Genomic DNA, 12,813 nt, shown 5'->3' with positions numbered 1-12,813 from the left:
CAGTATACCTAGTGATAAAAAACTTTTTAGTATTATTACAATATGAGCTTAGGAGTAATGTTTGATTTTTAAATGTTTTTCAGATACAATTAGGGAGCCTCAACCCTGAGGAAAGCGTTGTGAAACATGGCATGTTGGTGGAGGCGCTCCCCTTTATAAACCAGCAAGCTAAGTAGACTATTAAACTATTTAATTTATGGATTAAAAGAACTTTAAAAAGTATATTTGGTAAAAAGCACAAAAAACTAAAAAAGATAAAAGAAGATACGGGTGTGATCCAGTGAAGATCGTGGTTTAGTGAGTATCTCTCACTTGAACCTGTGGGTAATTTCACCCTCTGAGGATCGTGTATCTTATGTTCTCCTTATGAATTTTGGAGATTAATATTTCCTGGAACAATTTTTTCGCTATATAATATATTGAAGGTTCCAGTTGGTAGCATAGCCACCATTTTGTCATTCTATAATTAGAACATATACATAAGCATGGATTAATGAGAGAAAGCCAACAAGGTTTTAGTCACAGGAAATCTTGCCTCACCAATCACTGAATTTCTTTGAAGGGGTCAATGAACATGCAGATAAAGGTGAACTGGTTGATATTGTGTACATGAAGTCTGCCAATCAAGTGGAGCAAGCTTCGTCCAAGGCAAGACAAATCATGGGCTGCATACGAATGGGTTTCGTCAGTCGTAAGGCGGAAGTCATTATGCCATTGTATAGATCCATGGTGAGGCCCCACCTGGAATACTGTGTGCAATTCTGGAGGCCGCATTATCGCAAGGATGTGCTGAGACTGGAGTCGGTGCAAAGAATGGCCACCCGGATGGTCTCGGGACTCAAGGATCTACCATACGAAAAACGGCTTGACAAATTACAGCTATACTCACTCGAGGAGCGCAGAGAGAGGGGAGACATGATCGAGACGTTCAAGTATCTTACGGGCCGCATCGAGGCAGAGGAAGATATCTTCTTTTTCAAGGGTCCCATGACAACAAGAGGGCATCCGTTGAAAATCAGGGGCGGGAAACTACGAGGTGACACCAGGAAATTCTTTTTCACTGAAAGAGTGGTTGATCGCTGGAATAGTCTTCCACTACAGGTGATTGAGGCCAGCAGCGTGCCTGATTTTAAGGCCAAATGGGATCGGCACATGGGATCTATTCACAGGGCAAAGGTAGGGGAGGGACATTAGGGTGGGCAGACTAGATGGGCCGTGGGCCCTTATCTGCCGTCTATTTCTATGTTTCTATGTTACTTTCAAAAGGCATTTAATAACGAACCTCATGAAAGACTTCCGAGGAAATTGGAAAGTCATGGGATAGGAAGTAATGTCCTATCATGGATTAAGAACTGGTTGAAAGACAGAAAACAGAGAGTGGGTTTAAATGGTCAATATTCTCAATGGAGGATAAATAGTGGGGTTCCCCAAGGGACTGTGCTGGGACCATTGCTTTTTAACATATTTATCAATGATCTAGAGATGGGAATAACTAGTGAGATAATTAAATTTGCTGATGTCACAAAGTTGTTCAAAGTTAAGCCACAAGAGGATTGTGAAAAAATTGCAAGAGAACCTTGTGAGACTAAGCATCAAAATGGCAAATGACTTTTAATGTTATGCACGTCAGAAAGAGGAACTCAAACTATAACTACGTGACGCATGGTTTTAGGTTAGGAGTCAGTGCCGAGGAAAAAATCTAGGTGTCATCGTTGAAGATACATTGAAAACCTTAGTTCAGTGTGCGACAAAGAAAACGAATAGAATGTTAGGAATAATCAAGAAAGGAATGGAAAACAAAGATGAAAATGTTATAATGCCTTTATATCACTCTATGGTACAATGGCACCTTGAATACTATGTGTAATTCTGGTCATATGTCACAAAAGATATAGCAGAATTAGAAAATGTATAGAGATGGATGACAAAAATGATAAAAGAGCTGGGATGACATCCCTATAAGGAAAGGCTAAAGTGGCTAGGGCTCTTCAGCTTGGAGAAGAGACGGCCAGGGGAGATATGATAGTCTATAAAATACTGAGTTGAGTGAATAACTTGTTTACTCTTAAAAAAAAAAAAAAATATTAGGACTAGGGGGCATGTGATGAAGCTACAAGTAGTAGATTTAAAACAAATCAGAGTAATTAAACTCTGGAATTTGTTGCTGGAGAATATGGTGAAAGCAGTTAGCTTAGCAGGATTTAAAAAAAGGTTTGGATAATTTCCTAAAACAAAAGTTCATGAAGTCATTATTGAGCTGGCTTGGGAAAATCCACTGCTTATTCCTAGGATAAGCAGCATAAAATCAGTTTCACTCCTTGGGATATTACTAGAGCTCTATGTTTAGAGATGGAACAGTGCTCTACACACTTAGGGTGAGCTGTATTCAACATCCAGACAAAGAGCACCAGCAGACAAGCAGAGAAGCCACTGAGACATACAGAGAAAAGCTCTACAAGCATAGACAAAGCAGTAAACTGTTTACAAAGAAACTTCTAAGGCTGAGCACACTTACCAAGGCTGAGTTGCACTTACCAAGCAAAAAGGTAGCTGCACACTATCCAGACTTATGGCTCTAAACCTGAAAATGCAGCAAAGCAGATCAGGCTGCAATGTCCTACAGCCCACCCATGGGACAATGCTCAACAAAATTCACAAACCGAGTCATCTATGCCAGGAATGAGCCATATCAAGACCAAAGAAAATGAACTGGGCTCCCTTAAGGAGCTGAGGCCTTCAGGCACATATGGTGTTGAGAATTGAGATCAGACAAGGACTGCACATCATACACAAAGCAGGAGAAAAACCTCCCATCCTCGTATATGAAGTTGTCCGTTCCCACCTGACAGAGCGGGAACGGATAAAGGTATCCTGTAAACAGCAGAATCTAAATGGATTTCATGAGAAAGGGAGATGTGCCCTACAACTAAATGGCCGCGCTTCCCATGTCCTAACTGATAGCACCAAACCAACATACTCATAGAGCTGAACTCAGCCAATACCAAACAGCATGAGACAGTAACCCCGACCAAGGTGTGCGCTGAAGGGAAACTGCTGCACAGAGGTGAAGGCCAACAAAGGGGCAGAACAAAGGGGTGAAGGCCTGCAGTGCTATTTGAATCTCTTTGTTCTCCAACCTGTTGAGCAACCAAAGAACCTCCTCAGAGGCCACAGCTCTGCACTACCTGACTCAGACGCGCTGTCTAGCCCGCGAGACCAGCATCCATCACCACCACTATCTACTTAGACGGGTCCAGGGCCATGCTCTGTAACAGACTGCAAGGTTCCAACCACTAGTGCAAGCTGCATTGTGCATGTCTTCAAAGTGAAAGGGGAGCCTTCAAGGCATGAGACTGGGAGATTACCATGAGAGGAGAGATTCCTGCAACAACCAGGGCCCTGACCCACTGCACCACTTCCAAATTCACTACCATGGACTCCAAAACCTGGAGGTAATCCTGGGCCCATGGACACCAAAAATTCAACAGCAACCAAATAGTTTCAGTATCCCGGCCTCTGGAAGAAACTCTGCCTAGAAGCATGTCAAGTCAAACTCCCAAATATTCCAGCTGCAAAGAAAGACCCCACAGGCTCTCAAGTATGCCTGTCTGCTGCTAGGTAGACAAGATCAGCCAAGGCACCAGAGGGGATAAGCCCAGCTTCCTGGGTTTAGAATCCCCAAGGGGCTCCTGCCTCCATTCAGCAGACTAATTAGTCTAGCAGCACCAAAAGGTAAAGCATATACCAACTGTTATTTTTTAACCAAATCATCAGATTCAGGTTCCATGGGGAATAGCTGAGTAAACCATTGGATAGAGAAGACTCACCCCTCAAAGGAAGGAGATTAACCCCCCCCCCCCAAGGCTGAACTTCCAGACCGGGATTGTACAGGTTTGCAACATCCATCTGCTGGAAACTGAGAACAGGCTGGCTCTAAGGGAACAGTGCAGTAGAGAATGATATGGGGACAGGTTCAAACTTTATCCCCATGTCATTCCCTAAAACACTTGAGACTACCATATTTCCCCGAAAATAAGACAGGGTCTTATATTAATTTGTGCTCAAAAACACACACTAGGGCTTATTTTCGTGGAATGTCTTATTTTCAGGGAAACAAAGTATCTTCCCTTCACACTTTCCATATTATACCTATCTCTCCCTCTCATCTCTTTGTGCACTGGAAAACCATCGATCGCCTTACATACCTCCGAAGCTTCAAAACCAGTGGCAACGCTCTGAACGGGCTGCTTTGCAACCTTCCCCCTGCCGCATCACTGATGAAACATCAGCGATGCAGCAGAGGGAAGGCCCCAGCGGAGAAGAATGCGAAGCAGCCCGTTCAGAGAGCTGCCACAGGTTTTGAGGCTTCTGAGGTATATAAAGCAGTCGATAGTGTTCTGGTGCACAAAGGGGAGGGAGGGATAAGTGTAACACAGAGGGATGGGATCTTAACAAGGGCAAATTTGGGGGGTAGGGCTTATATTAGGACCTATCTTGAAAATTATGCTAGGTATTTTCGGGGAAACACAGTAATATCAATATATAAAAACTTAATACATCTTAGACAACTGGCAACTGAATTTAGTGATTAAAAAAACCTGCATGAGCTACTTTTGAATTTCAATGAACTACAGTTAAATGACATCATTTGTGTCTTGTCTGCCATCTGAAATGTCCTTCCATCAAATGCCCAGCTGCTTTAGCATCTGTTACTGCAACAAATTCATCCATCCTTACTGGCATCAAGAAACTAATATTTAATAGATACTTGTTTTCCTGTTCATCCACTACACAGTTTAGGTTCTCTTCTTTACCCATGTCTGAAAAGACAATCCAATTACCTTCCCAGATTGTGTAAATACATAGGCAACTGAATCTTTGGGAAGGTTGCACCAAAACCAGATAGAAACGCAAGGCTTTATTTGTGAGTTATAAACAGTTGTACGAAATATTGTCCTTTTTTATACTTTAATAAAAAAGTTTTACCGCATATACTTGAATATAAACTGAGATTTTGGGGCCAATAAAGTGACCCAAAAATGGGGGTGTCTGATTATATTCGGGTCAGTGTTGACCCCCCCCCCCCTTGAACCTGTAGCAGGCCTCTGCCAAGCCTGCCGTGAGACTTGGTGGGCCAGGACAGGAGGTATCCCCTTCAATCTCCTGTCCCAGAAAACACTACACTTCCCCCTCCCCATTCACGGTTTCGGTAATCACAGTTTCACATATTCGCGATTTTTTGGGGAGGGGGAAAAAAGAAAAAAAAACCCATCGTTAAGTCTTCCCCCCGGCATCCCGGCCTTACCTGGTGGTCTAGCGGGCTTTCGGGGCAGGAGCAATCTTCCTACGCTCCTGCCTCGAGAAACTACGGGAACTCACAACAGCCATTTCCTAATGGCGATCTGCACGGGGCAGGAGCGTAGGAAGATCGCTCCTGCCCCGAAAGCCCGCTAGACCACCAGGTAAGGCCGGGAAGGCGGGAGGGAGGTGGGAGTGGGTCAGAGCCGGATATTCACTGTTTTTCGCAATTCGCAGTCCGGCTCTGCCCCTATCCCCCACGAATCCAGAGGGAGAAGTGTACTAACTTTTACCACCCTTCCCCTCCCCTGTGTACCTTTTAAATTCGTGGTGGTCCAGTGGTGGGCTGGGACGGCAGGGATACCTCCCGCCCCTGTCCCAACCAAGTCTAAGAATTACCTCCCTCCCACCCCCCTTTAGAATCCCCGAGGTGAATTACAGCAGGAGCAACCTTCCTTGCTCCTGCTGAGCCACTAGCTGATTAGCAGGGGAGGGAGTGAGGGAGCTAGATGCAGAGCCTGTCAGAGCAGGGAGGGAGAGAAGGGGGAACAGGGTGCAAAGCCTGGCCAGACAGGGCAAGGAAAGGCACTGCATTTGAATAATAACCCCCAGTTTATATTCTTTGAGTCAACCTTTTTTTCTCCTTTTTTGGGGGGGAAGGTTACCTTGATTTATATTCAGGTCCGTTTATATTCAAATATATACAGTAAATATAAAATCATAAGTGTTCGAGACTTGTGCAAATAAGGACAGAGTCTGTAGGGATGGGGACAGAGCTCAACTTTGTCCCCCCCATGTCATTCTAAACCACTTATAAATCTACTTAGTAGTTCTCAGTCTCCATCTGCTGGTGAGAGTACATAATGATATGTCTGTGCCAGTCTGGAGGAATAGAAAGATCTTTTTTTCTCTACCTCCATCTGCTGTAAGAGCGAATAACATCCACATGTTCAGAATTATACAGCCCAGGCAACTAGGAATAATTGTTTAAACAATAATAATCTGTCTGCATTTGACATTATAATTCAAAACAGAGTGAAAGGACAGAGAGACAAGTGATGAGATGATAACATTTTACAGCTGACAGGTCCTATAACCTGACAGTGTAAGAGAAAGCCAATGTCCATTTGTAGTGATTTCAAATGTTTTCCATTTGTATTTTTTTCTGAATTTTCCTTCAAATTTCTTAACTGCAAGGTTGTTCAGGGGTAATCTTTTGAGAAGCAGGTTACTTAATGGCTATTACCCTACCTTTTTTCTGTAAAAGTTTATGGAGCATCTATGAAGATTGATGTGTGTGCTTACATTTCAGCTTATTTCACCAACTCAGTACTCTTCATCACATTTTTTGCATCAGATCATTTACACTAATGGTGAGTCTTATGAATTTCTTTCTATGTAGACAACTAAAGAGCATTCTACCATGCGCTGGTATAAAACTTTCATCCTAGTGTCCTACAGCTTTGTGTCATTCTCTTTTATTTGGGATTTTGTTTTTAATTTACTCCTCAGGAGTTTTTGTGTCAGGTTAAGTGGTTGTTGGAAGTCTAGAAACTGGGAACCAAATAATATTTTTCATTAACTTCATACCATACTGTATTATTTCTGGTATCTTGCAAATTTTCAACAAGGATTCAGTGCAGCTCACAATACTTAACCCCTCATTCTATGGATAAACAATTACATTAAAACTTCAATCCTCCAGAATTCATATTTCATTACTTAGCAAAACAGTATCCATTAGAAAAGAAGAAGTTCCTTCCAAAGTTTCCAGGGAATAAACATCTTCAGCCCTAATGAAAACCATACAGACAAGAGGGATAGGATCAATCTTTCTTCCTATCAGGACACAAAAAAAAAAGAAAAAGAGGGCTGCAGCTGAGCTGGGAATAAAACAGGAGAATAAGAATAGGGAGGGTAAGAACAAGGAAGAGCTAAAGTTAAAAAGAGAATAAATAGTGAAAGAGCTGAGGGAACAGGGCAAGAGAGGACTGCAGTAGCAAGGAAGGGACTGGAGAAAAAGACACAGGACAGCACCAGAATCAAGTGAGATGTTGACACAGGTAATACACCAAGGAAGCCATGCACTCAATCGTATACTTCCTTTGGCGTGCACTCTCTCAAATTTAATAGAAAACTGGTGAACATATGAAGCAAACATCTAGTCCCTGGCAAGTAAACCAGAAAGGACTCAGAGTTGTTTTAAGACTATAATAGAAGATTTTTTTTTTTAATTGAAAAATTTTATATATGTATCCATCAAGTATACAAAGATATAGGAATACAGAAGCAAAAAAAAAAAAAAAAAAACAACCCAGACAACTAAATTAGAGCACATTGCTAAGAATCCCATCTAATAGAAGATTTCTTCATTCATATCCTATTAAATTTGTAACCAATGGACTTTCCCTCCACAATTCAAGTTTGTGACCAGTGAACTTTCCCAACAAAATTCAAACTCATGACAAACGAACTTTCCTGCTTCAATCACCTCAAACCCCAGCCAATCAGGTTAGAGGACCCACTATATGGAAAAATTATGTTCTTACCTGTTAATTTTCTTTCCTTTAGTAGCAGCAGATGAATCCAGAGACCAGTGGGATAGCACACATAGACCAGCAGGTGGAGATAGAGAAACTGATTAACAGGTGGTCTTATAGGTTGGCATTCCTCCTGTATATCCAGTATCGTTCCTTGCCCAAGCATCCGGAACTAGGAAATATTGAGCATTTAAAAAACTTCTTTCCAGCAACCAAGTGCAATGGGTAAAATACAGAATACAACTACCAACAATAACCAAACTGAAACTTGCAACCAACAACGGACAGATCATCTGCAGAAAGGGTGGGGCTCTGGATTCATTTGCTGCTGCTAAAGGAAAGAAAATTAACAGGTAAGAACATAATTTTTCCTTCCTTAGCACAGCAGCAGATGAATCCAGAGACCAGTGGGATGTAGCAAAGCACACCTCAAACTGGGTGGGAAGCAAACGCCACCTCCGCAATAACCAAAGTGCAAAAGTCAGCTTCCGCACGGGCAGCCACATCCAGCCAGTAATGCTTAGAAAAAGTATTCTTAGAAGACTAAGTAGCCGCACAGCAAATCTCATCCAAGGAAAGACCCCTGGACTCGGCCCAAGACGTCGCCATTGCTCGGGTGGAATGTGCACCAAGCTGTTCCAGCAACCGCTTTCCAGCCATCAAGTAAGCAGACTCCTTTGGAGGACTTGGTGGTGGAAGAGTCTGAAAGTTGAGGGAGTATCCGTGACGGATGATGGACAGAACCCACTGATCTGCGGTGATTACTTCCCAATGGCTCAGAAAAAATTGGAAACATCCCCCGATGGGTTGCAGTAGAGAAGAAGAAGAGGGAAGACTGGCTATGTCCTGGAGAAGGAAGTCAAAAGGACTGAATGGGCTTAGGCTGAGCAACAGGTTTTACTGGTGGTTGCTGCTGTTGATGAGCCTGCTGGTGCTGTTGCTGCCTCCAAGGCTGGGGAGGATGAGGAGGAAGAGGCCGAGCTGAGAAACGACGCTGGTAAGACGTCTGCTGTCTAAAAGGACGAGCAGGTGGGGGTTTCTTTTTTGTTTTCAATAAAGTATCCCATCTAGTCTCGTGAGCAGATAGTTTCTGGGTGGTGGTATCCAGAGATTCACCAAACAGCTCATCACCCAGGCAGGGAGCGTTGGCAAGGCAGTCCTGGTGGTTTACATCAAGTTCTGAGACGCGGAGCCAAGCTAAACGTATCATAGCGACAGCCATTGCTGTAGCTCGGGATGTGAGCTCAAACATGTCGTAGCTGGAACGGACCATAAACTTTCAGATCTGGAAAAAGACTGGAAGTACATTGTTGAAAAGCAGTATCTTGCGTTCCGCGAGGTACTTCTGAAAAGTGGTAAGCTGCTGAATGAGATGTTTCAGGTAGAAAGAAAAATGGAATGCATAGTTACCTGAACGATTGGCCAACATAGCGTTCTGATATAATCGCTTGCCAAATTTATCCATGGCCTTACCTCTCTGCCAGGAGGGACAGAAGCGTACACACTAGAGCCCGCAGTTTTCTTCAGGGTTGACTCTACAAGCAAAGACTCATGAGGGAGCTGAGGCTTGTCAAACCCTGGAATGGGGATAACCTTATAAAAAGACTCTAGCTTTCTAGGAGCTCCTGGAATGGTTAGAGGAGTCTCAAGATTTTTAAAAAAGGTTTCCCTCAAGATGTCATGTAAGGGTAATTTTAGGAATTCCCTCGGAGGTTGATCAAAGTCCAAAGCATCAAGGAATGCTTTGGACTTTTTGGAATCAGACTCCAAGGAAATAGAAAGGGTGTCTGACATTTCTTTAAGAAATTTAGTGAAGGAAGTCTTCTCTGGCTTACTATCAGGCTCCTGAACAGATGGATCAGCCTCATCCAATGAAAGGTCGTCATTGGTTCTGAGAGGATCATCGGAATCATCCCATAAATCAGGGTCACTCACTGAAGGGAGTCATCCCTGGGAAACAGTAGAGACCTCCGTATGTCGGGTTTTGCGTACCGATTTGCCTGATCGCATCAATACCGTACCTGGGGAAGTATGGAAAGCGGTAATGAGGTTCTGGTCAGAGAGCGGTACCGGCTCAGAGACCGAGTGAACCGCCCTACGCAAGGTTTTCGGTTCCGCCGATAGAATAGGCATGGATACCGAAGAGGTAGAATGCAGCGATGCCGATAAAGTCGATGCCGACAAAATAGGCTAGTCGACAACCGGTACCGAAGGCTCAGAGGGTACCGACACTGGAAGGTTCGGTGTCAAAAGAGCCGGGAGGAGTTGTTGCAACTGCTCTTTAAGTTGGACCTGGAGAATGGACGCTATGCGGTCATCCAATGATGGTCCCGTTGGCACTGGTATCGCTTTTCTCTTTTTCGGTACCTGTGGTGCAGCTCTACGCTCAGGAGAAGTAGATGCCGATGACGAGGCAGTGACTTCAATAGGAGCGGAGCGTTTACGGGGCCGGCGCACGGTCTGCAGGACTTGGCTCACTGCTTGGTCGACTGGCGGGCCCAGGACGGTAGGGGATGGCTTCTTAGCCAGCTTACCTGGGGGGTGCGACACCGAAGACACGTTCTGCGGTGTCGAAAGGGCCGGCGCCGATTTCGAGGACGCCGCAGATGCTGGGGTCGATGCTGGTGGACCCTCCATAGTGGTACCGAAAAGAAGCTGTTGTTGAATTTAGCGATTTTTTAAAGTTCGCTTTTGAAGAGAAGCGCAACGGGTGCACGTCAAAGCCCTATGATCCGGACCCAAGCATTGAAGACACCAATTGTGTGGGTCAGATAAAGATATAGGGCGTGCACACCGCTGACACTTCTTAAAGCCCGGTGAAGGGGGCATGAAAGGAAAAACGGCAGTTGCAAAATCGAAGGTCGAGGCTTCGATGTTGCCAACAGGCCCCGCCAGGGCCGACTGGAAAATAAAGAAACCGACTGAAAAATAAAGAAAAAAAAGATATACTTTTTTTTTTAGTTGGTTATGGAAAACAATAAAAGGGAGAAAAAAATGTGAACAATTTCACGAAAAAACACGCGAGCGGGAAGGTGAAGAAAAACTTTTCAACAGCCGTTGAAAAAACGCATCTTCTTAGCTCCGCGGAAACTAAGAAACTGGGGACCGCGTGCCTCCGTCGGGCGGGAAGGCACTCGCGCATGCGCGGTGAGGCCTAACTAGAACTTTCTAAGTTCTTAGAGTGCAATCACTCTAAAATTGTCCGTAATGGGGCTCCGTCTGTGCCATCACCCATCAGTTAAGAATATGCTGCCTGCTTGTCCTGAGATAAATATATATATGTGTGTGTGTGTGTATATATATGTGTATATAGATAGATAGATAATAAATATATATATATATAGATAACCTGATTGTCTGGGGTTTGAGGTGATTGAAGCAGGAAAGTTCACTGGTCACAAACTTGAATTGTGGAGGGAAAGTCCGTTGGTCACAATTTAAATGCAGTTTAAAGATAAATATGCTGCAAGGTCTGCAATTTATCTTTAAACTGCAAATCTCACAGCATACCATGAAGAAAGCTACAACATGATGGCTGAAACGTTAGTTCTACCTACCCAGACGCAGTGAAACCCGGACAACTGCAACAATCAAATGGCAAAATTCGTTTTCTAAATAAGACAAATATAAATAACTAGTCTTATAGCCCGTTACATTAACGGGTGCTAGAATATGTGTGTGTGTTTCTGTATTTATTTATTTCTCTCTCTCTTTAACCTGTTTCTGTATTTCTCTCTTTCTGTCTTTCTTTTTCCTCAGCTGTCCACCACCACCCCTTGCCTGCTCCCCCTGTGCATTCTAACGGATGGTAGAATATGTGTGTGTCTTTCTGTCTCTCTCCCTCCCGCTGTCTATCTTTCTTTGTCTCTCTCCCTGGCCCCCTTTATCTGTCTGTCTCTCTTCTTGCCCCTGTGTCCTTCTTCCTTTCTTTCTCTCTCCCGCTGTCTATCTTTCCCCTCCCCCTGGTCCCCGGCCCGCTTTCCTGGCCGCCTCCCTAACAGCAAACTGCAAACGGAACGGAATCCAGGGGTGGGGAGGAGGTTGGGGGGGGGGAGGACGGTTGCATGCGAGCTCCCACCTCCTCCTCAGGTCACCGCCAGTCAATGAAGGGCTACTGCGCCTCGGGGGCCGAGCGCATGCGTCGGGGCCGCAGCAGGAGCCATTGGAATTGTCAATTTGCAGTTGGGCGGGCGGGCGGCCGTCCTCGCACTCCGTCCACTATGCGCGCGGGCTGCCTCTGCCCTCGGGGGCGCTCGACAGCGATGCCTTGTCCCTCGGCGCCAGTCCCTCTGCGCGGCTGCACCATGTGGCAAAGTGGTTGGCAAATGCCAGAGGTCTGATGGAGTGAAGGCCGCCCTGTCCTGGAGTCCTGGTGACGAAGTAAGCGCGCATGCGCACTCTTGTGGCCACATCCCGACAGATCAGATCTCAGGGAACACGTTTTAAGAGTGCGCATGCGTGCTTAGCGTTTTATTATTATAGATTCTTTATAAAAGTTTATAGCAGTTTAGCTTACCATATCCACTTTTTATCACACATTAAACACAGTTTTTGTATTACTGACATTCAATTTCTTACCTGATTCTGCTGAAGGGGAGGCTGGGACTGTCCATCAGGAGCCTGGCCCTGGCTTTCATTCCCTCCTACAGGGGAGCCACGGGTCGTGGCTGTCATACTCGACACAGGGCAGATCTTGGCAATTTTGTCTGCTTATGTAGTTATCGTGTCAGAAGAAACTATAGTCCCCTTAATAAATACAAAGTACCAGCATATGCCTGTTTTATGAAGCTCCACCTCAAGCACAGATCGTTTTGTAGAGACCATTGCATAACCTGAAGAAGAAGAGAAAAAAAATATATAGCAACTGAAATGTATACCTTCTAGAACAGATATTTTACAAATAGCATTTGCTTAGATTCCTTGAAAACTATCAAGTGAAAAGTTTTTCTCAATCTTAATCACCACATGGGGTCCT

At 44.4% G+C, this 12,813-nt stretch overlaps 1 protein-coding gene across 4 annotated transcripts in view; it reads right to left on the bottom strand.

Moving 5' to 3' along the window:
* USP9X (ubiquitin specific peptidase 9 X-linked) overlaps window positions 1–12,813 on the bottom strand; it is a 589,740-nt gene that overhangs the window by 558,819 nt on the left and 18,108 nt on the right. For 3 of the 4 annotated variants that reach the window (XM_033949377.1, XM_033949378.1, XM_033949379.1), the window contains exon 2: window positions 12,417–12,670. In XM_033949377.1, coding sequence (XP_033805268.1) covers window positions 12,417–12,512 — 96 coding nt within the window. In that variant the 5' untranslated portion in view covers window positions 12,513–12,670. Of the gene's footprint in view, window positions 1–12,416; window positions 12,671–12,813 lie in introns of those variants that run through there. The other variant, XM_033949380.1, reaches the window with a different exon arrangement.

Source organism: Geotrypetes seraphini, chromosome 6 (genome assembly GCF_902459505.1).
Source record: "Geotrypetes seraphini chromosome 6, aGeoSer1.1, whole genome shotgun sequence".
NCBI lineage: Eukaryota > Metazoa > Chordata > Amphibia > Gymnophiona > Dermophiidae > Geotrypetes > Geotrypetes seraphini.
This window is presented reverse-complemented; position numbering and strand designations above follow the sequence as displayed.